The 25,282-nt window shown below is 42.4% G+C and overlaps 1 protein-coding gene across 7 annotated transcripts in view; it reads right to left on the reverse strand.

Moving 5' to 3' along the window:
• Positions 1-4,565: 4,565 nt before the first annotated feature.
• corin (corin, serine peptidase) overlaps positions 4,566-25,282 on the reverse strand; it is a 304,894-nt gene continuing 284,177 nt past the window's right edge. For 6 of the 7 annotated variants that reach the window (XM_078547397.1, XM_078547388.1, XM_078547378.1 and 3 more), the window contains exons 20-22: positions 24,379-24,650; positions 18,719-18,852; positions 4,566-8,057 (exon numbers count right to left, since the gene is read on the reverse strand). In XM_078547397.1, coding sequence (XP_078403523.1) covers positions 7,881-8,057; positions 18,719-18,852; positions 24,379-24,650 — 583 coding nt within the window. In that variant the 3' untranslated portion in view covers positions 4,566-7,880. The remainder of the gene's footprint in view (positions 8,058-18,718; positions 18,853-24,378; positions 24,651-25,282) is intronic. The other variant, XM_078547431.1, reaches the window with a different exon arrangement.

The raw sequence follows: 25,282 nt of genomic DNA on the forward strand, positions 1-25,282 counted from the left end.
GTTTAGTTTCTCTGCCATTTCCCTATTCTCCATTATAAATTTTCCTGTCTCTGCCTGTAATGGACCCATGTTTGTCTTTGTTAATCTTTTCCTTTTCACTTACCTAAAGAAGCTTTAACAGCCTACCTTTATGTTAGTCACTCGCTTGCATTCATATTCTCTTTTCCCTTTCTTTATCAGTTTCTTGCTCATCCTTTGCTAGATTCTGAATTGCTCCCAATCCTCGCACTTACCATTTTTCCTGGCAACCTTATAAGCCACTTCCTTTGGTCTAATGCAATCTTTAACGTATTTTATTTTCCACAGTTGATTCACCTTTCCTGTTGGGTTTTTGTGTCTTTGAGGAATGTCTCTTTGGTGTAGACGATGTAATACTACTTTAAATATTATTGCCTGTCTACCATCAAATCTTTTGATGTATTTTCCCAATCGACCATAGTCAACTTGCCCCTCATACCTTCATAATCTCCTTTGTTCAGCTTTAGGACCCTAGTTTCAAAAGGAACTATATCACTTTCAAACTTAATGTAAAACTCTATTATATTATGGTCATTATTTCCTAATCATTCCCTTACAGAAAGGTTATGGATTAGTCCTTTCTCATTAGATAATACTAAATTTAAAATAGCCTGATGCCTAATTGGTTCCTCAATGTACTGCTCCAGAAACTCATCTCTTACACACTCCAGGAAGTCATCCTCCACAGCATTAGTGTTAGGTGTATGCAGTCTATATGTAAATTGAGGTCACCCATTATTACTTTATTAGCAATGTTACATGCAGCTCTAATTTCCTTATTTATGCCATGCCCACCACAGTTTGTAAACAACTTCCACCAATGTTTGCTGCCCCTTGCTGTTTCTTAGCTCCACCCAAACTGATTCTACATCTTGATCCTTCGATCTAAGATCCTCTCTCACTAATGTACCGATCTCATCTGTTATTAACACAGCTACCCCACCTCCTTTTCACCTCCACCCAACCTTCCTAATTGAAGAATATCCCTGAATATTCAATTCCCTGTCCTGGTTACCCGTAACCATGTCTCTGGAACAGCAATTAAATCATGCTCATTTACCTCTGTGCCTTCAAATCATCTACCTTGTTGTGAGTGCTCCATGCATTCAGATAGAGTGCCCTTTTGTCTTTTTAACATTATTCTGCATTCTGAACTTATTTGATGCTTGCCTTTGTTTTGTCTGCCTTCTAATTTCGCTTACTACTTTTCTACTTCTTACCAGTTTTGCTTCCCACCAATCTGAACACCCTCTCAGGTTCCCAACCCCCTGCCAATCTAATTTAAGCCCTCCCCAACAGCACTAGCAAATCTCTCTGTGAGGATGTTAGTCTCGGTCCTGCTAAGGTGTAACCCATTCATCTTGTTCAGGTCCCACCTGCCCCAGAACCAGTCCCAATGCCTCAGAAACCTGATGCCCTCCATCCTACACCAATTCTCCAGCCAAATGTGTAATTGCTCAAACCTCCTACGCCTGACCTCATTATCACATGGCACTGGGAGTAATACTGAGATTACTGCTTTTGAAAAGGAAAAGTAAGTCTGAGGCTTTTTAATTTCTTTCCTAACTCTCTAAAATCTGCTTTCAGGGCTTCATCCTTCTTCCTACCTATGTCATTAGTACCAATGTGGCTGTTCATCCTCCCCCATAAGAATGTCCTGCAGCCTCTCTGTGACATCCTTGACCCTGGTACCAGGGAAGCAACGCACCATCCTGGAGTCATGTCTGTGGCCGCAGAAATGCCTATCTGTTCCCCTAACTAATTAATCCCCTATCACTATTGCCTTTCCACTCTTCTTTCTCTCCTCTGTCAACTGAGTCACCCATGGTGCCATGGACTTGGCTCCCTCTCTGCCTGCACACTCCTAACCTGCGGTGTGACCACCTCTCTCACCATGCTGTCCGCATAGTTCTCTCCCTCGCACCACAGTGACTCCAGCCACAATTCGAGTTCCAAATCCAGGAGCTCAAGCTTTTGCAGCCAATGACACTTACTACAAATGGGCTTGTGTAGATCAAGTGGTGCATCCACGACTTCCCACATACCACAGGAGGTACATTCCACTTGACCGAGCTGCCCTGCCATACCTTAGCTTTACAAACTATTCTATTAAAAGTAGAATTACTTACCAGTTACTCACCAATCTTCTCCTGCACCAATGTAAGAATCAAATACTGGAAGGTGAAAAAGAAAGGAGCACCTCCTTTCCCCCTTTCACCGAACTTCCTCACTCACCAAGCTCCTAGTTTCACACTCAGTTCAAGCTGTACTCAAGACTCCTGTATTTATATTATTTACAACTCAGAAGAATCAGTTCTGCTGCAGTTACAGAATCCAGATTAGACTAGTTAGCTAATTAAATAATTTCAGCTGCTGTCCAGTAGAGCTTGTTTATCCCTGTCGAAGGCTGAAAGCAAGTTATTTACACAGTAAATTTCAGTTAAATGCAGTCAAGGTTAGATTTTTAGAATAAGATTGACCATTAAGAATCCGTCACTCACCAAACTCCTAATTTCACACTTTGTTCAAGCCTCACTCACTTGGGCCTATACCCTCTGGAGTTTAGAAGAATGAGAGGTGATCTCAGTTAAATATAAGATTCTGAAAGGACTTCATAGTGTAGATACTGAGAAGTCATTTGCCCTGGCTGAGGAGTCTAGAACACAGGGGCACAGCCTCAGGTTAAGGGGTCGATCATTTAGGACTGAGATGAGGAGCAATTTCTTCACTCATGGATAAGAGACTTTGTAACCCTCAAAGGGTTACAGATCCTTCATTAAGTTTATTCAAGACTGCGATTGATAAATTTTGATCCCTCAGGGAATCAAGGGAAATGGGGAGGCAGGAAATTGGAGTTAAGCTATCAGCCATGATGATATTGAATGGTGCAGCAAGCTTGAGCTGAATGCTGAATGCTCCTATTTCTTATCTTCTTGTGGACACAACTAGTTTTTACCTTGTAGGACTCTCTTTATTACAAATAACACTCTGTTCAGTGAGAATTGAGCACAAAATCTAGGCTGACATTCCATTGTATTACGTCTTTCAGATCAGATGAAAAACTGAGGCACTGTCTGCCCTTTCAGTTGGACGTAAAATATCCCATAATTTGAAGAAGAGCACGAGTTCTCTTTGGCGTCCTAGCCAATATTTATCCCTCAATATATATCATAAAAATGGATTATTTGGTCTTTATCACATTGTTGTTTTTAAGAGCTTGCTGTGTGCAAATTGGCTAATGTTTTTTTCTGCAACTGCTGGTACACTTCATAAGTATTTAATTGACAGTAATGTGCTTTGGGAAGCCCTGAAGTTGTAGAAGGCATTATATAAAAGCAAGCCTTTCTTTGTAATATTCAAGAATGTAGTTTGGTTAATTTTGCTGTGATATTAGCAAGATATTTGGATTGCCTTGTTTTAAGCAAATCCATACCATTTTTCTACATATACCATCTGAAAAGGATTAAGAAATTATTGGCGTAGTCTTTAATTTAGAAGATTTTTGCTCCTCAGATATGTCTGATAACTAAATGGGCCTCAACTTCCTCGGAGTGGCAATCAGAGTCCTATTGCCACTCCGCTCCTACTTTCATACCTCAACTTTTTTCGTTCCTATCTCGCCCTCAGGCCAGGCGAGATCTGGGCAGTGTAGTGCATCCTTCGGGCCCAACGTCGGCAGCAGCTCAGTTGGATGTAAGGAGGCCACACCCCCTTTTTAATGGCACTAGCTGTTGTAAACCAGGTAAGTTAATGGTCCTTGACAGGCCAGGGAAAAAGTAAGTGTACATGGGAAGTGGGGGGAATCCTGTGGGGGGTGGAGGAGTTGGAGAAGGAGGAAATCCCGTGAGGAGGAGGGGGAGGAGCGGGGAGAAGGGATTCCCATAGGGGAGGAGCGGGGAGGAGGGAATCCCATAGGGGAGGAGCGGGGAGGAGGGATTCCCGTCGGGGAGGAGCGATTCCTGTAGGGTGGAGCGGGGAGGAGCGATTCCCGTAGGGGAGGAACGGGGAGGAGGGAACCCCGTAGGGGAGGAGGAGAAGGGAATCACATGGGAGGGTTTAGGTGGAGGAGGAGAAGAATCACGTGGATGGGGAGGAGGAGGAGAAAGAAATCAAATCACGTGGGTGTGGGGAAGAAGGAGAAGTAGAGAAAGGAATTCCGTTTTGCAAGGAGGGGAGAAGGAGGAGAAGGGAATCTGTGGTAGGGGGGTGTGGGGAGAGGAGAAGGAAATCCCGTGGAGGTGGAGGGGGGTAGTCCCCGTGAGAAAGCTAGTCGGGGGCCGGGAGGGTGGTCCCATAGGGATGTCAGTGTGGGTCTGTACAAGGGTTACCCAGAAGTTAGAAGTGATTTTAATCATTCTAACTTTCTCTGGGTAACTTTTGATGTAATACAGTCGGAACTATCCGAGGTTTGCGATTTAAATCGCATTTTCGGATGGTTCCCAGTGCAGGGTAATTTCCCAAGGGAAGTTTGCACTTACATAGTTACATTGCCCTAGAGCTTGGAAGTCACAGCAATATTTTAGAATGCTAAAGTAAGCAAACATGAATCATTATTAAGGTATTTTTTATTAGTTTTTACATGTTAGAGTACAATGCGGCCACTGCTTCAAATAATAGGGAAAAAACTGCAAATGCCAGAAGTCTGAAGTAAAATAATAAAATACTGGATCTAGACAGCAAATTCATCGATATTTCGGAAAAGAAAAGTATCCAGTGCTGACCGAAGTTCTATGTCCTGAGCGTTAACCAAGTCTTGTCACAAACGTTGTTAATGTTATGTACTTCCAGCATTTAGGTGCTCACTGCTTCTTCTTGCAAAGGGGCTTCACTTACATTTGTGACCTTGACTCAAACTTTACAACCAGTCTGATAAATTGTCAGTGGTATAAAAGTAACTAAGGCTGACAGGGAGTTGGCATGAATTTGACACAATTCATTTTTTAAGAATAGTAGATCCTTTAAGAAAAAGTGATTGGTGTATATCATTTCTTGGCAAGAGGGTAAAAGGGGGTAGATCGCTTGCTGTTCTCAATGCCTGTTTGGAGATGTGCAGCAGAAGCACGGCAATGCTGATTTTCCATCTCTGCAGGGAAATGTTCGTTCTTCTCGGACAACAGTTCTGTGAAATGGGAGTTTGGTGTCAAAGTGACCATATGTTATGTTTGATAAGTTGCCAACTATCTACAAAACACCCAAGCTTGGCTGTATTGGGAGGCTACTGTTGGAATCACTGATTTGTATTCCACCAAGGCAGTGGTCCATTCTTTGTCAGCTAGAAGGGAACATTGAGACAAACAAATCCCTGAAGAGGAGAAACCTCAGGGAAGGCTGTCTTGGTTGCTATTAAGGATGGCATCAGCTGAGGGCGAGATTAGAAGTTCAAGAGGACTTTGGTTGATGGAATTGGCAGACAAGTGGTCGATGAAATATAAGGCAGGCAAGTGTGAAGTGATATATTTTGGTAGGAAAAATGATGGGAGGCAATGTGAAATAAAGGATACCATTCTAAAGGAGGTGCAGAAGTTGAACCTTTGTCAATAAAATTGGTTGCACTGCCAATATTCAAACCATAATCATGGTTATTTGTTCAATCATTATCTTCTAGCCATGGAACTAAAGTTTCTGATTCAAGGCTTTCTGACTTGAAAGTTTAATCGTCTCTCAGTAAGGGCTATGGGATGTGTGAGATAAGAAACTAACTTAAAATGTGGTATAATTGCTCAAAATATTACTTAACAGTGTTTCTTGAGGTTTCTAACCCTGATCAATTAAGGAGGCAGTGACATAGTGAGCAAAACAGCATTATGAATGACTAGATAAATCACAGAAACTCAGAGCTGAGAAGTAAGTTATAATGCACACACTACTGAAGGATTAGGAAAAGGCAGACTGAATATTCTGATCTTGATCCACTAAAGCCATGAACAAGGGTTGCTAGATAATGTTTTGACATTTGAATGAGGCCAAAATGTGTGTTTCTATTTGAACTGGTGGTAACAGTAGTACAAGCTTAAGCCCAAGTTTTCAATTTACAACACTAGTCACCAGCAGTTTGTGATGTTGTAAATGACGATCAAAAAGCAAAGTGTAAACACCCAATCTACTTAAAGTCTGGCCACACAACAGCATAAAGTTTAAATGTGCACACATAGAAAAAGCAATATAAAAATATTTTATAAAATTACAACCATCATATTATCTTTACATGGAATGTTACATTGAACATTGCAGACATTTCTCAAATGCCTTTGTTTAGAAATGATACAGGAGCAAAGTACATAGCATTACATTGTTGAAAAGTGCCATCACAGTGTAATATTTATTCCCACAGACTCGAATAGCAAGCTGCCACACAAAGATCCAATGTGAATAAAAAGTGAGCTGAAACAAAACTTTGGCATAAGAGAATAATTTTAGTTGTCAATATGTTTGTTTGAAAAGTGGTAGTCTAAGTAATATCATACCACTTACATTAGTGTAGAAAAAGTAAAACTGAAAAACTGATTATTGACACTACAGAAAGAGAGGCCCTTTAAACAACTTCAAACAAGAGCCGAGCAGGGGATAAGTCCCCAAATTAATTAACTTTTTTTTTGGCAACAAGAATTACCAGACTGTGAACTGACTTCCAAATGTGGCCAGTACTCCTTGAAGGAAAATCAACACTATACACTGGAAATCTTTCACAATGAAAATGAGACTCTCAGAAAGCCCAATGAACTGAGGTGGTTCAAAAGGCTAATGGTATAAGAAGTCCATGTTTAAATCTAGAACAGTGATCCTGTATACAGTATGCTTCAATTTGATTTTAATTCAAACTTCATTAGAAAGCACATGACAGTTCTTCTCTTGCTTGATCATGGATTCAAGAGAAGTGCATTTTATTCATTCTTTGTATGGTTGCTTCCTACTTTAAAATGGAATGAAATTGCTACATATACAGCAATAGTTCTATCCATTACAATGTATCATCACTGCAATCAATGCTACAAAATCAAATCCTTGTAATTTATTTTAAATGCATTAATCTACAATTACTCATAACTAAACTCTTTGTTCTCTTTCCCATACTGCAATAGCTTGGCAAATAAATCTTTTAGGGAAAGAGGTGTTCACTGCCAAAAAAATCAGCTTTTACGAGTATTCCAGTTAGAGTCATATTACAAGATACTAACTGTATTTGATGTCAACATATTGAAAATATTCTATATCGTGACCAAGATTAATTATAAGAAAAGCTTTAAACTGATCACCATGTAGAAATTAATCTAGAACTCCAATACATTTGGCTCACGGTTATGCACTGAAGCAAAATAAACCCATTCTGTAAGTAGTTCTGTAAAATATGAAAGAATTTCTCCCCTCATCAGCATCCTCAGTGTGAGGCAGTCTCACGAAGAATGCAGAAGCAGCTTTCTCAAACAGGTCAAGTTAGAGGTAGCAAAAATTCCTCTCCACAGACTGTCTGAACAGCAAATACTGACCTTGTTTCCCAGAAGAATCTAATCAGGTCATACAGTGCTGTACAGCTTTGGAATGGATGCACTACAAATCTCAAGAGGGAGCAGCAATTGACGGTGTATTACATAATGGAATATAAACATTTTGTTAAAGATTCCCATAATAATCCAGGTATCAGAGAAACCATCACCTTGAGAACAGTTTGGTGTAGTTATTCCTTATGAATTATATTATTACTGAAATATTTCAGTGAATGGGGGTGGGAAATGGAAGGGTGGGTGTGGGGTCTACTGTAAGGGAAGAGGAATGATCATCTAGTCCTTACCAGCTGCCACATTTCTGCTTCTTGCTATTTACGGTTTCATCTCAGGTACTGTTCTGCTGGCCTTTTAATTATTTATTTATAAAAAAGTATGGATGTAGATCTGCCTCTCAATCCATTCAACAAAATGAGTTACATTGCTGTAAACACCGGGTCCAAGGAGTTTCGTAAAGCACACTGATCCCCAAGATGTTAGACCAAATAATGTCCATCTCTTGCCAGGTTGTTCACAAACCAGAGGTCCTCCACTGTCACCCTGACCAATAGAAACACAATGATGTTCAGGCAATGGAAATAAATACTTTTGACAAACCTACAAAAACTTTCACTTTATGAACTTATGAACTTCAACCCATTCGGTCTAATAAGTTCCATGACCAATGGTCATGCTGCCTGATCCTGCTGTTGTTTGACAGTGCAGCAGCCAAAAAAATGTTGCTGGAATGTGGATGCAGGGTTCCCACTTATTTTGTATGCTGTGCATAAACTGTTGCTGTACAAGATGCTGCATGTGAGTATTCTCTATACAACGATTATGGTATTTTTGTCCAGACAACCATAACACTTGTTGAAACACCTGAGTGCCAGAGAAAACATTGTTTCATTGACAACTTAGGTTCTCTGATTTCTGCTGTCAATTTCACATTGTTTATTTGCACTTTAAGTGGTTTCAAGGGTTTGTGGCTTTTGCTATTTATACTTTAAAGGGTCTAGATGATTGATATTTTTATTGCCTTTGTTGGGTCTCCAAGACATGAAAAGAAATCCAACACTGGGTATCAAAACTTTACTCTTTTTGCTATTTTTAAAATTGACTTTCTGCTAAACCAAGAAAGATGACTGCTGCAAGTCACATGACCACAGGATTGGCCCTTTGTTCTGGAACAAAAGAATTCCTCTCTCAGCCTGTGGAATCTCACACCTCATTGTAAAGATCCCCTGTAATCATGAAACCACGGGACTCACAGATCAAAACTCTTTATGCCTGCAGAACTGTTAATCAACTCATCTCACACCTGGAACTGTCCAGGTCCATTTCAAAAAGGGACCATTGAGGGAAAAATGGACTTCATTTATGTCATTTGCGGAGTCAGAGGGTCTGCGTAGACAATGGCTTCCCAACAATATGGATGGTAACTTTCAACAGCTAATGACTGAGACATTATCAGTTCAGAAATAAAGCTTGTTCCAGATACTGGAAAAACAGCCCTTTTGAAATCATCATGGCGAAAGAAGATCACATGGCTCAAGTGACCATATTGAAATCTCTCTCCTGTCCATAACACCTTCTAAGTGAATTGGCATCTTTTTCATAGTAGAAAGTTATGAATGAATTAATCTTTTTAAAACATTTTGTTACACATTCTACTGTTACTACAGGGTTCCTTGGTTCTATATAGTGTGTGGTAGGTCAATAGGAATGGAAGTGCCATAGCTTAGCATTGAAATCTCTATGGCCAGAATCTTCGGGTCAGCGAGTGGGGACGGACCCCACTATCTGACGCGTAAAATGACATGCGGTGACATCGGGCGTACGTCCCGACATCACCGCGCGTCATTCAGATCTTCAGTTCGAGTCAGCTGCACACCCACCGAACTGTCAAAGGCCTATTAAGGCCATTTAAATTCCAATTGAAATAATTAACGTAGCTGCCCATCCAACCTTAAGTCAGGCGAAGAGCCCAGGTGGCGTTCGCATTTATCATGAAACCTCATCCACGGGGGGATGAGGTTTCCTGAAGGTTTTAAAACATTAATAAAAATTTTTAAATAAAATTCATAGACATGTCCCCGCTCATGTGACACTGTCACATGAGGGGTCATGTCTTTAATTTTTTTTTCCTTTATTAAAATTTTTATAAATCAAAGTAATCTCCCTGAGGCAGCTCTGTGCCTCAGGGAGATTTCTGCGCTCTTTCGCACGCATGCGTGAAAGAGTGCAGGCCTGATTCGGTCTACTCCCCCCGCCCGCACAGGGAACGCTCAGCGCTTCTGGGTGTGCGTCATGCTTAATTAGCCTTAATTAACAGGCCTTAATTAGCCTGCCCATGTAAAATGGCGGTGCAAACACTACTTCCCCGGGTTTTGAATGTGAAATAAACCAACCTTCTGAGTTAAACATAATGTGCGTTAGTAAATTGGATCACACAAACTAAAGACTTTGGAAAAGACGACACAGCATGCTTTGAAAGTAATTCAAAACAGCTTCTGCTTATGGACAGTTGGTGAGAGGAAAGAAGTACAGTTTGCCTGTCTCTCTCCTGTCCATAACACCTTCTAAGTGAAATGGCATCTTTTTCATAGTAGAAAGTTATGAATGAATTAATCTTTTTAAAACATTTTTTTACACATTCTATTGTTACTATAGGGTTCCTTGGTTCTTTATGGTGTGTAGTAGGTCAATGGGACTGGAAGTGCCATAGCTGGCATAGGAGGCATGAGAGTGGGTGGAAGGGCAGAGCTTGACATAGGCAGGGAGAGCATGAGTGACCAAAGAAGGTAGGTGGGGAGGCATGATGGGACATGGGGTGGGGCTGCTGGGGGGCATGAAGTGGCATGGATGGGGCATGGAGAGTGTTGGGAGGGTGTGAGGGATGAGGGCTGGACACCCTTTATATTTTTATTTTAACTGGGGTGAAGTCCCACTGCACCGAGGTGAGCCTTTCAAACAGCCTGCCTCTGCACCGGCAGCCTCTGTGGCTGCCTCCAATCTTTTTCCCAGGTCATCATCTACCCCACCTCGGTAATGAAGATATGAAGATCCTGCCTTTGCAGGAACTTTCTCCGCAGGTGGGCACGCTGAACCAGGAAATTTCCCAACTCTCGCTAACTGCCTCAAGAATGCAAATCCATGCCAGAGTCCACTCATTAAAAACTTAGAGGCAATCAGTCTCCAAGAGTAAATACCTCACACCTTCTCAGCAAAACAATCTAAGCCTTCCTTTGATCTCTAACAATCAAACCAACCATGCTTACTATCAGGCAGGCTGCAGAACAGGTCACATGACCCCTTAATTTACCCTAAATTTAAAGCTTCTGTCCTAAAGAATGATAATCTTATAAACTGCATAATTGTAACAAATGCAAAAGATGTCCAAGTTCCAAAAGATAATAGAATGAAATTAAATCATGTTATTATTAGTTGCGTTACAATCCCCGTAGAGACATAACTTTCCAAAAGAAATTCAACTTCCATTTAATAGCTGAAAGAATAATAGGACAAGACGTCACATTTTAAGACTTTTACTGTAACAAATGACTAAAAACACTTTTGACTAAACACCATCTTTGTAGGCAACTTATACTTTAAACCACAGAACATAACTTTCCCCTTTTTACTTATAACACAACCAAGTAAATGACTTCATAGGTATGCTTTTCACTTATGGTTCCCAAATGATTTGGTTGTATATCCCTATTCAGATTTACCAACTTTTTGCATAACCCTACAAGCAGCAATGACCCCTCTAATGACTACATGTTTTGTCAGTTATAATTACACATTACAGGTAAACATATGTCTGTAATAATTTTTTTTACTTACTGTTAATGTGATGGATGAGCTTGTTTGTTGCAGCAAAAGTGCTTGAAGTTAGGAGAAATATATCAACAAACACCCTGCCCCCAAAGAATCACTTAATCGGCAGCCAGTCTTTCCACCCCCTCCCTCCCACATACTCACTCAGCACCCCTCTTCCAAAACCCCCCTCCCGCCCATCCACTCATTCAGCAGTCCCTCTTCCCAACCTCCCTCACCTCCCCACTCACTCAATCAGCAGCTCCTCTTCTAAACTCCATACTCCTATTCACTCCTTTGCACCAGTGTGATGGCCAGATCCAGCCAGCAGTGCACTGACCTGCAGGTCAAGCAGCTGCCTCTCCCACTTAGACAGTGTTTCAGCCAGCAGCTACTGCCCTCGCACCACTGTCGCATTGGTGTTCAGGGTCATGCACAACTGCATCTCACAAGTGTGCCAATTAGCAGCAAATACTGGAAAGAAACAACCTGTGATTGGAGGAGCAGCAAGCAGCAGAAAGTCGGGTGGTGGCACATTAATAGCGTGGATGCAAAAGGTTTTTGAGAAGAAAGGGAAGTCAAGGTTCATGTTGGAACTAATAATGTAGGAAGGAATAGATTTGGGGTGCTGCAAAGTAAGTTTTAGCAATTAAATAGCAGGACTTTGGTTGCCTAAGGATTTCTGTGATGTCGTGTGCATAAGAGCAATATGAGGAACTTAAATGCATGGTTTGAAAGATGGTGGAAGAGAGAATGGTTCAAATTCATGTGACGTTAGGGTTAATTATGTGACAGGAGCGGCCTGTACAGGCCAAATAGCATATATCTCGATGAGGCTGGGATCAATATTCTTATTAGGAGTGGAGCTAGTGTTTTGGGGGAGGATTGCGTGGCTTGCATAAAGGAAGATCAGCTAAAGGGAGTACGAAGATAGCCTAGCAGCTAATATATCAAAATATAATGAAATAAATATTTTGTTTCTGTTTCTACAAGTGATGATAGAAGAATGCGGCTGTACTGTGGAGGTATGGAAGTAGCAGCAACTTACATTTATAATAGCACCTTTGACGTAATCAAACATCCCAAGGGGTTTTCATAGGAGCACGATGAAACAAAATATAAGACTAAGCTACGTAAAGAGATATTAGGTCAGATGACCAAAAGCTAGGTCAAAGAGGTACTGTCTTAGGGGGTGTTTTAAAGGATGAAAGTCAGGTAGAGTAGCAGAGAGGTGTAGGGAGGGAATTTTAGAGCTTGGAACCTGAGCAACTGAAGCCACAACCACTGATGGTGGAACAATTAAAATTGGGGATGCTCAAAAGGACAGAATTAGAGGAGCGGAGATATTTCAGAAGGTTGTAGGGCTAGAGGAGATTATAGGGAGATAACAGTAGAAAAGGCTATGTTTCTGAAAAAACATTATGAAAGTATTTGTCACCTGGCTCTGATGTCATGCAATTTAGGCTATAAACAGAAGTTAGAAGGGAGATAATAGACTCCGTGAATAATGTTTCAATCTTCTCTCTTCACTCCCTAGATATACAAATTATGCCAGAGCCAATGTAATAATTCTGTTCAAGAGAGAAGGTTAAACTGGATATAAAAACTCTTGTCTAATATCAGATGTGGGCAAATTCTTAGAATCAAAAAATTGAGATCAAAATAGCATTGAGGTGCATAAGATAATCAAGGGAATCCAACATGGATTTGTTAAAGGCAAATTTGACAAAATGGAATTTTCAATAAGTGGCCAACTGGATAGATTAAGGGGATACAGGAGATGTAGTCTACATGTATCTTTAGAAAGTTTGTATTAAGTTGTCTAACAGGAAAATTGTTACAAAGATTCTGGCATATAGTATAAGATGAAATACAGTAGCATGACTAGAAAGTTGGTTGACAGACAGGAATCAAAGGGTTAGATCTAATATCTGTTGGTCTAACATGCCAACTTCTGCGTTTCACTCCAGCACCTATGGCTGCAAGCGCTACCCCATCAGGACAGGCTGGTGGTCAATTTCAATATGTTCATCACTTAACTAGGTTGATATTGACATGGATTTTGCAATTAATTTTGGGTTCACAGGTTTCTTGGGCTTCCTGGAACTCACCACTGAAAGCAAGGCGAAAACACAGGACGGAATTTTCCGTGTCCACTGGCGTTGGGTGTCATGGTGGGCATGAGCGGACAATAAGGCAGAAAGGCCAAAAATCGGTTTCACAACATCGTGAAACCAGTTTGCAATCATGCCCGTGGTGGACCGTCAATGGTGGGCTGCGTTTCCCGCTGCCGCATGTCGGAAACTTAATTGTAAAACATCTGCATATCATTATAAGCCCAGCTCGCCAGAATCATCCCCACCACCCCACCACACGGACGTGTTTCACAACTGAACATAAGCGACATGAGCCTGGCGAGCTGTACTTCGCTTGGGACTTGGAGGCTTGTTTGCCTACCTTGCTTCAGGCAGCACTCGTGGCCATCAGCGCCAGGCTTTGCAGGCAGCACCACATCACTTTTAGGAAGGCTCACGGACAGGTCTATACTTACGAGACCAGCAGTAATGCGAGGGTGGTTTTTCAACGGCTGCAGGGCTATGGCTTGCTTGGAGAAGAGGGAGAAGTGACCTCAGGCAAGGAAGAGGCTGCAGAGCTAGGGCATTATTAGGGAAAGGGGATATCCCAGGGTGTGTGTGCACATGTTGATCTGCGCAAGTGGCCTCAAGAGGCTGGGGGCTGAATAGGCAGTCTCCAGAAGTGATGAGTCCAGATGGAGATGTGGGGGTGCACGTGAGACAGTGAGTGGCGATGTCCTTTGAGCTGGCAGCGAGTGAGATACCAGTGAATGTGTTATGGGCTTGAGCGTGTGAGTTTAGAGTGATGAGATGGTTGCCTTACCCTGGCTGCACGGATGAGATCATTCATCCTCTTTCTGCACTGGATGGCGAACATCTTCTGTGCAGCGTCGGCACTGACCACCACTACCATCACCTCCCAAATCAGAGTGGTGACACTGATGGGCCTCCTGTGGCCAGAGCAGGGTAGATGACATTGCAGCAAGCTTCAACAGTGTCCAGAAGGCATCCCAGGGATGCGCCACTGAATCGGGGGACTGCAGTCTTCTTGCCATTCGGGGCCATGTCTTCTCTGCAGCAGTCCTGGTCTGGAAGCACTGAGAGGTGTGCGCATGGCTCACTTTAAATATGGTGCGTGGCGCAAGGAAGTGGCAAGGTTACAGCGAGGTGGACAAATGAGAGCTCGCCCACCATCGAAACAGTGTGTTTCCTGGGAATGCATGATTAATGAGGTGAATTTGGAGCGATACAGTGTGAAAAGCTGCCATTGCAGCTGGGGGGGTAAAACATTCATTTCCCCACCCACCACTGCACTTAGTACAAATCTGGGATGATTCCGCCCACAGTGTCAACCGAGAGGGATGAATACATGACAGGAAAATATGCAAAACGTACCCCATACTCAACTCCTTTCCTGTCTGCTGTCTGGGCACAGTACTTGTGTTGAGAGGTTATGTTACACTTCGGAGGTTTGATCTATCAGATAAGCATGTGTGCTGCTTACGCTGTGTTACTTTGGACCTCAGATGGAGGACCAATGTGACCAACAGCAGCAGGTGTAGCAGCAACAACCTGCTGCTCACAGACCTACAGCTCCACAGAAGAGAGGGCATTAGTAGAGAGGTGCAGCTTACAGGAAGCCACACCCACCACACAGGGTTTACAGAGGATAAGCGTCCTTGGCATGTTGGAACACCAGTGCCTCAGAAGGCTGATGTGTCATGTCAGGTACTGGAAAGCACTTGTAACCAGCTAGACTTGGTGACCAGACTTTATCAGTGCCTGTCAAATCACTACTGCCCTCAACCATTTTGCTTTTGGATTATCCCTGGGCTCATTCAGAGACATTTACAGGATCTCACAACGGACCACACACAAATGCACAAGCTGGTAGGTGACTGATTGTTTCTTTACCAGGGCCAGCAATCGTGTTAACATTTCCTGTTATGACGCCAGTCAGAATGAGTGGGAGTTTTGGCTAGTAAATCTGGCTGGCTTCTCACAGGTGCAGGGCTTTGTTGACTGCACACATGTGGTAAGTAAGGAACCCAGAAATTCTTCAGGAGCGCTCGTCAACTGCAAGAGCTTCCACTCCATCAAGGTACAGCTGATGTACAACCCACAAAAGATCTTATGACAAATGTGTGCTAGATTCCTGTGCATCTACTACGATACTTTCATGCTACAACAGTCCGCCCTCCCTGATTGCTTTGCACCTCGAAGAAAAGTTACCAACTGGCTGCTTGGAGACAAGAGATGCCCACTTATAATGGGACTGATCTCTCAGAAACAACAATAACTTATGTTTATGTAGCACCTTTAATGTAATGAAATGTCACAAGACACTTCACAGGACCATTATAAAATAAAGCATGACACTGAGCCACATAAGGAGATGTTAGGTCAGATGACCAAAAACTTGGTTAAAGAGGTAGGTTTTAAAGAGCAGCTTAAAGGGGGAAAGCAGGGCAGAGAGGCAGAGAGATGTAGGAAGGGTATCCCAGAGCTTGAAGCCTAGAAAACTGAAAGCATGGCCACCAATGGTGGAGCTATTAAAAGTAAAGCAAGAGGCCAGGATTATAGGAGCACAGGGTTGAGGGGCCGGAGGAGATTACAGAGAGAGGGAGGGGCGAGGCCTTGGAGGGATTTGAAAACAAAGATGAGAATTGTAAAACAAAAGCAAAATTACCTGTAAAACTCAACAGGTCTGACAGCATCTGCAGAGAGGGATACAGTTAACATTTCGAGTCCGTATGAATTGTAAAATCAAGATGTTGCCTACCAGGGACCAATGTAGGTCAGAGAGCGCCGGGTTGATGAGGAAATGGGATTGCTTGGAGTTAAGATACAGGCAGCAGGACTTTGGATGACCTCAAGTTTACAGAGGGTAGAATATGGAAGACCAGCCAGGAGTGTGCTGAGATAGTCAAGTCTGGAGGTAACGAAGGCATGAATAAGGGTTTTGGTAGCAAATGAGCTGAGACAGGGGTGAAGTTAGGCGATGATTGAGAGGTGGACAGAATGTTGCCATGGAGAGGGATAGCTAGGGTATGGAGCTTGGAGTGGAGTCCAAAGAGAATGAACAACCTTCCCAACACTTAATTGGAGAAAATTTCTGCTCATCCAATACTGGATGTCGGATAAGCAGTCTGATAATTTAGAAACAGCAGAGAAGTCCAGAGAGGTGGTGATGAGGTAGAGTTGGGTGTCATTAGCGTACATGTGAAAACTAACACTGTGCCATTGGATGATGTTGCCAAGGGGCAGCCTGTAGGTGAGAAAAAGGAAGGGGTCAAGGATCATTCCTTGGGGTACACGAGGCAACGGTGCAGAGCAGGAAGAGGAGCCATTGTAAGTGATTATCTGGTTATAACGAGATAGATAAGAATGGAACCAGGTGAGTGGGCCCACGTAGCTGGAGGGCATTTGGAGGACAATGGTGTGATCAACTGTCTCAAAAGCTGCAGATAGGTCAAGAAGGATGAGAAGGACTAGTTTACCTCTGTCACAGTCAAATGGGATGTCATTTGTAACTTTGATAAGACCTGTTTCAGTACTGTGGCAGGGGCAGAAACCTGATTGGAGGGATTCAAACATGGAGTTCTGGGAAAGATGGGAATGAATTTGGGAGGCGACAACATATTCAAGGACTTTGGAGAGGAAAGGAAGATTGGAGATGGAATGGTAGTTTGCAAGGACAGTGGGATCAAAAGATGTTTTTTTTAGGAGAGGGGTGATTCTGGCAGGAACCTGAGGACTGAGGCCCAGGAGCAATACGATGAATGCCATATGAATACCAGATGTGTAATTGAGCAAGCCATCATAATGCTGAAGATGCACTTCAGGCAGACAGATTTAGAGATGCCATTCAGTAAAAACAGGTTGGGATCTCCAGAATGGTCGTAGTGAGCAGTGCTCTGCATAACATTGCACAGCAATGAGGTTTGGTTTTTCACAAGAAACAAGGCATATAGCCCAGATGATTCTGAGGAAGAGGAGATGTAAGGTGATGTGGGCAACATACCACCAGTGGTGCACATTGCTGTCGAGGATGCCCTCATTATTGTTTACTTACATGGATGGACTGGTGGAACCTAACAAACACATGCAAGAGCTGCTTTAGTTACATGCCCCCACATGCTACTAACACAAAACAGTCCTGCACATTATCAAACCACCCTGAAATTCCCAAATTCATGCCTTCCCATTCATCAGCACACGACTGAAAAGGCCACTTGCCATCCAGAAAACCAAGAATTAGTGAACAGAGAAAAGGTCTTTCATCTGATTGTCGAATCAGTGATGAGGGGACAGCAATTTAAAGTTCTCACTGTTAGTAGTTATGGAAAATTTATTTATACAAAGTGTTGTTGAGGCAGATACCATCATATCTTTGAAGCTAAAGACACAAAGGTAAACATTTCCTCCTGTGCTGTAACTATTCTATCTATAGAGAGAGAGAGCAGAGCATCTATTAGTTTTGGATTAGTCTAACAAAGGGAGACAAAGGCAAGAAAGACTGATTTGGCTCTCTTCTGTGATGTGGCAGGCTATGGATTGCTTTATAATGAAGGTGTCACAGCCACTTCCACAATACTGCCCATTAATGTGAAAATAATATTTCTGTGCTCATGTACCATTTGGACATTTACTGGGTGCAAACCTCTGCCTGTCCTGGAGGCCACACAATTTTATAAGTAACCCTGATGCCCATATCTGCAAGCATCTATAAATGCAGGTCTGGAAGCAATGATGGGTACAGACAAAATGCTACAGAGGTTGCTGAATTTGTTGGCTCCTCACAAACTCTCCATTCTGATCTCCATTCTGCAGCATGTTCAGAATACACAAGCTTTGGTGAAATTCAAATGGCAGGAGCAATAATGAAGCAAAGTTTTGACAGAAAAAAATGCAAAAGTGGGAGGCGACTCAGAAAAATTATTGTCTAAAGCAAGATACCATTAAACTCCAAATCCTGCTCACCCACCATTCCCCCCAATCCACTTATTCCCCCCACAATTTTTTTTCCCAATGATAGAATGATTTTTTTTTACCAATGATAGCACCTTTTTAAGAAGCCTATTTGGGAAGGTCAAGTCAAAGGAGTCCCCATACACCTGAAATTTAAATGACTCAGCTGTCCCCGCCTGCTGCCAATGAACCTAAATAATTTGCACAAAACTGAGCTATTACGTGTTTATAGCGTGCCTCTAATTACATGTAATTACTGCGTGCATGTGAAATTATTATATTTTCTAACATAAAACTTGATGAGCAAATTAACAAAGAGATTCATACAGAATTTGTCTTCATTATCCCCCTTACCATGCAAGAGTCCACTGTTCCAGGTTCATAGCCTGCACATAGCATTCGAGAAGTGATTGTTTTAGTATCAAAGTATGACTGGCAACGATCAAGTGAGAGAATGCGAACCTCTCCTTCCTGGAGTTTGAATGGAACTGGAATAGAAGTTAAGAGAAAACATTAAGATTGATACCTTGTTACCATTTGAATCCCGCCATGGCAGATGGTGGAATTTGAATTCAATAAAAATCCGGAATTAAAAGTCTAATGATGACCATGAAACCATTGTCAATTGTTGTGAAAACCCATCTGGTTCACTAATGTCCTTTAGGGAAGGAAATCTGTCGTCCTTACCTGGTCTGGCCTACACGTGACTCCAGACCCACAGCAATGTGGTTGACTCGTATGTGCCCTCTGAAATGACCTAGCAAGCCACTCAGTTGTAATAAACCACTCCAAAGTCACAAAAAAGGAATAAAACCGGACGGACTACCTGGCATCAACCTACGCACCAGGAATGACAACGTCAATCTCAGCCCTGGTGACCCTGCCAAGTCCTCCTTACTAACATCTCGGTCTAGTGCCAAAATTGGGAGAGCTGTCTCACAGACTAGCCAAGCAACAGCCTGGCATAGTCATCCTCACAGAATCATACCTGACAGATAATGTCCCAGACTCCACCATCACCATCAATGGGTATCTCCTGTCCCACCGGCAGGACAGGCCTGGCAGAGGTGGTGGCACAGTGGTATACAATCGGGAGTGAGTTGCCCTGGGAGTCCTCAATATCGACTCTGGACCCCATGAAGTCTCATGGCATCAGGTCAAACATGGGAAAGGAAACCTCCTGCTGATTACTACATACCAACCTCCCTCAGCTGATGAATCAGTGCTCCTCCATGTTGAACACCACTTGGAGGAAGCACTGAGGGTGGCAAGGGCGCAGAATATACTCTGGGTGGGGGACTTCAATGTCCACCACCAAGAGTGGCTCGGTAGCAGCACTACTGACCAAGCTGGCCGAGTCTTAAAGGACATAGTTGCTAGGATGGGTCTGCGGCAGGTGATGAGGGAACCAACAAGAGGGAAAAACATACTTGATCTCATCCTCACCAACCTGCCTGCCACAGATGCATCTGTCCATGACAGTATCAGTAGGAGTGACCACCGCATAGTCATTGTGGAGACGAAGTCCCGCCTTCACATTGAAGATACCCTCCAGTGTGTTGTGTTGCACTTGCACTGTGCTAAATGGGATAGATTTCGAACAGATCTAGCAACTCAAGACTGGGCATCCATGAGGTACTGTGGGCCATCAGCAGCAACAGAATTGTACTCAAACACAACCTATAACCTAATGGCCCAGCATATCCCCCACTCTACCATTACCATCGAGCCAGGGGATTGCTTGGGCTGACAAGTGGCAAGTAACATTTGCACCACACAAGTGTCAGGCAATGACCATCTCCAAAAGAGAGAATCCAACCATCGGCCCTTGATGTTCAGTGGCATTACCATCACTGAATCACCCACTATCAACATCCTGGGGGTTACCATTGACCAGAAACTAAACTGGACTGGCCATATGAATGCTGTGGCTACAAGAGCAGTTTAGAGGCTAGGAATAGTGTGACGAGTAACCCACCTCCTGACTCCCCAAAGCCTGTCCACCATCTACAAGGCACAAGTCAGGAGTGTGATGGAATACTCCCCACTTGTCTGGATGAATGCAACTCCCACAACACTCAAGAAGCTTGACACTGTCCAGGACAAAGCAGCCCGCTTGATTGGCAACACAGCCACAAACATTCATTCCCACCACCACCGGCGCACAGTAGCAGCAGTGTGTACCATCTACAAGCTGCACGGCAAGATTTCGTCAAGGCTCCTTCGACAGCACCTTCCAAACCCACAGCCACTACCCTCTAGAAGGACATGGGCAGCAGACAGATGAGAACATCAACACCTAGAAGTTCCCTTCCAAGTCACTCACCATCCTGACTTGGAAATATATTGCCGTTCCTTCACTAGCGCTGGGTCAAAAGCCTGGAACTCCCTTCCTAACACCACATGGATTGCAAGGCTCAAGAAGGCAGCTCACCACCACCTTCTGAAGGGCAACTAGGGATGAGCAATAAATGCTGGCCCAACAAGCGAAGCCCACATTCCATGAATGAAAAAAAAATGTACAACAGATTGTAACTATCCATTTCATGATGTGCATTTTAATAGTGTTTTAACTCTGGCCATGGGCATTTAAAGTATGAGTGTGTAATTTGTCCAGTGCCACATTTGGAGTATTATATAGAGTATACTGAATTCTGTACTTTAAAGTGAATAATGTAGAGCCATAGCTTTTCTGACATATTGGGGCAGAGTTTCCACGGGCAGTTTCCTGACCTCCCACTGTATCTTTGGTGGAGGAACAGCAAGAACCCCAGAGAATACCATTTCTCCAGAATTTCTACCAAAGTAATGGTGGGATATCAGCAGAATGCCTACTCCATTGATTCACACAAGCTCTCCACTGCTGGCCACATCCTCATTTTACAAGGGGATAAAATGCAGTGGCCGTAAGTCAGAATATAGAATAGGTTCCTGGATTCAAAAATATGTTTGTTACACTGTCTAATTTAATGTTACTGGTTTTCTTGTCTTCTACACCTCAGGTCAAGTATTTCAGTTTTCCTCCATAAAAGACATTTAATAATTGACTTAAGAACTTGGAAATCTCTCAGATATTTGATTATTCAATAAAACCTGCAAGAATTGAACATGATGGGAGTGTATCAATACAGAATGTGTTAGCTATATCTAGAAATATTTTATCTTTTTTGCATAAATGACAAAATAAAAAATAGAAATCCAATCCAAAGTATTTGTAAGTAGTGATAATTATCTGTATTTAAGAAGGGGGAACAGAGCATTTTCAGCTTAACATCAGTGGCGGGAAAAATAACGGAATCCTTACTAAAAGGAGAGAACAGAAGAACATCTAGAAATGAGAAATGTAATAATGAGTACTTGGTATGGATTTCAAAAGAGAAAATCCTGCTTGACCAACCTTATTGAATTTTTTGAGAAGGTAACAGAGAGAGTAGACAATGGTAATGCAGTAGATATAATTTATCAGGATTTTCAAAAGGCCTTCAATAAACTGCCCCATAATAAACTAGTGAATAAGGCCAGAAAATGTGGAGTCAGGAGACAGTGGAAGAATGGATTGTTAGCTGGCTTCAAGACAGTGTTAGGAAATAGAGATAGTTTAAGTAAGTTATATGTGTATTTGGGTATGTTAGGAATAAAGTACATCTTTAAGTTTAAATTTAATTTATTTTTTCTATTTGTGGGTTAAAAAGTGAAACCTGAGATCTCGTTTCATTTTTGAGTGGAGACAGCAAATCTAAAGTTCTGTTTATATATCTGCATTTCTAATGAGTTTTATGACTCCTGAAGAAAAGTTAAAGCAAACACAACAGTAGAAAAAACTGTACTGTAGCCTAGCAACAGGAGTCCAGAGAGGGAGACCCACCCACACACACACAGAAAACACAGCAGTTTGAGTGCAGTTGGAAGAAGGTGCTAGGACAGGCAGGACATGAAAAGGGATAGATAGCAGGTTCCAAATTAAAGAAGTCCCCAAAATCCAGGGGATTGGAATAGGAGAAAGTCCCAAGAAGACCTTCTAGTCAAAGGAAGGACAGGAACCTGGAAAAGGTCTTGTTAAGTGAAGTTAAGAGTGAGGAGCAGAGGAAGGCTCCAAGCTTCAAGCTCAAAGGAAGAAAAGTTGCAGGAAACAGATTTAAAGTGAGAGGCCAGAAGATCCAAAGAGACGGCTGAAGGTCTGCAACTCTTTGCTATGAGCATGTGAAGCAGTGGTGTACTGTTGATGGCTGAGTCGGTGAGAGAGAATGTCTGGAAGAAAGCTTGAATGCATTTGGTGACCCAGGGGAGAGGAACATCGGAAGGAGAGTTCAAAATCCTGGAGGTGGACCCTTTGCAGAAGGCATTTGAGAGAAAGCGTCAATTTGGGAGAAAATTCCAAAGTGAGTTTTTGGAGAGTGGAGATTGGAAGCTTTCATGTGAAAGATGGAGTTCAGTGAGACTGGTTGGCTCACAGTGTGACAAGTGTCTGGAGGGAGCTGATGAGAGATTCATAGCTTCTGTTTGGACTGGCATCTGTCACTTGGTTTCAGAGTGTGGTGTGTCTGACCACAGGTCACCTATTGGTTTACATGGGCTGTGCACTTACTGTGAACAGATAGATAGTATAAGATAGTTTTTGTAAATTGTGTTATCCTTACAAATCTGTATATATCTGTAAAGGTATAGGTGTGGATGAAGGAGCATTGTAATACAGTTCATCTTTTCTTGTTAAATAAATGTTTTATTCTTTTGGTAAAAGTTCATCAGCTGACTTCTGTGACGCTGTTCAGTAGCTACTCTGCTGGTATCTAAAAAAAATAAAAGTTAGGATCTATCAAATCGGGTTCCACCCTGGGATCAGGCTTGTCCAGTAGTAATGTCAGCTGGGATCATAACGACAGAAAGCAGAGAGTAGGAACAAAGAATAGTTATTCAGTGTGGCAGAAGGTGGGAAGTAGTGTTCAACATGGATCAGTGCTGGGTCCACTGCTGTTCACAATTTACATTAACTATTTGGACTTTGGAATCAAAAACACAAACTCTAAATTCACAGATGACAATAAATGGGGGGGACATAGTCAATACCAAGGGAGAACACTGATAAACTTGAAGAATGGGCAAACAATTGCCAAATGAAGTTCAACACAGATAAATGTGAGGTAGTACATTTTAGTAGGAAGAGTAGGGAGGTCACATATTACTTTTAAGGTGCAAGTCTAGGTGAGGTAGAGGAACAAATGGATCTCAGCATAATAATTTGTCAATAACTAAAGGGAGGTTATGCTAAATTTGTATCAAACCTTTGTTAGTTCACAATTAGAGTACTCTGTGTTGTTCTGGATATCATATCAAAAGGATATAGTGGCGCTGGAGAGAGTGCAGAGAAGGTTTACAAGGATAAAAGCAGAAATGTGTGGGTATACATATCAGGAAAAGATTGACAGGTTGTGTCTCGTTTCTCCTGAAGCAAGAAGGCTGAGGGGTGACCTAATTAGAGGTCTTTAAAATTATGTAAGGTTTTGATAGAGTGAATGCAGAGAGAATGTTTCCTCTTGTGGGAAAGAACATAACTAGAGGTTATCAATATACGATAGTCACCAAGAAATCCAATGGGGAATTCTGAAGAAACTTCTTTACCCAATGAGAGGTGAGAAAGTGGCTGCCAAAGCAAATGGTTGAAGCCAATAGTATAGATGCATTTAAGGCATTGAGCTTGGGGGGCACATGCAACAATCGGCACATTTTAAAAAGATCTCTCAAACATCAATGTCCAGTTAATCTGCTTTCAGTAGTGTTGGTTAATTGAGGGCCTGGGACATCTTAAACCTCAGCCACTGGAATGGTAAGACCGAACTTGCTCAGATCCTTTATCTGAAGGATGGCAACTCCAACAAGGTAGCTTCTCAGTACTGCCCTGTTAGCCTGGAATATTAGCCCAGATTATTTACTTCAGTCATGTGCATGAGTTCATCCAGCATTCTGCTGAGTCATTAGCAAGTGTAGTCAAAGGATTGGTTTTCATTGACCTTTCTTACCTCTGTTGCCTGTGTGCCCCCACCCTGTGATAAAGCAGTAGGTATCAGGTTCTGCCACTTGGTCTTTTTTGGGAAGGCAGACAGGTCGGACATAGCTAGTCTCAATTACTTCTTCACGCAGCTCCACCACACTGATGTCATAATCAACGAATGCTCTGTTATAGCGTGGGTGTAGGATTATTCGGTTCACCTCCCGGGTCTGCATAGATTCAGATGGATGGTCCAGATTGTTGATACCAAATATGACATTCCAGGCAGCTGCATTTTCACGGCTACAAGAAGAAAAAACAAGTCAAAAGAAAAAAATTGTACAAATCTGCCATGCTGACTAACTATCCTGGTACTTTGTGTTTGCTACCTGTTTTTAGTGCAAAGCCACATCAATTATTATTAAAAGTCTTATGTATGTGTATACCTCTGACCAACTTCCTGTTATTAAGACATTTATTTTAGTAATACTTCTTAATTATTAATTGAAGCTGTACATGTAATACTTATATTGCAATTTTCAATGTAAACAATTACCTGTCACAGTCCAGATTCAGGCCTTCAGCTGCTTGCTGGTGAGGTTCTGCCTCCTCACAACTATTTGCCCACCTACACTGTTTTTCCTGTTGCAGCCATATGATGGGTCCACTGCCACTATAGTTGCAGCCACTTCCCGAGTGCCCGGCAGACACCCCAACTCCTGGTGTCCCAGTTACAGCCCTTATCCAATCTTCTGCATTGTCCACAATGTTTTGCTCAATCCCATGTCCTGAGATCTGCTGCTGCTCTTGCAGTTTCCCTACCTTCCCTGTGACCACCCTCCGCTATCTCCCAGCCCTGTGCCTTGCTCTTATAGCTAGCTTTTCCTTCAGTGACACCAATACTGCTCTTCATTGACGAGACAAAAATTTCTCTC

Source organism: Cetorhinus maximus, chromosome 1 (assembly GCF_964194155.1).
Source record: "Cetorhinus maximus chromosome 1, sCetMax3.hap1.1, whole genome shotgun sequence".
In the NCBI taxonomy this organism is placed as follows: Eukaryota; Metazoa; Chordata; class Chondrichthyes; order Lamniformes; family Cetorhinidae; genus Cetorhinus; species Cetorhinus maximus.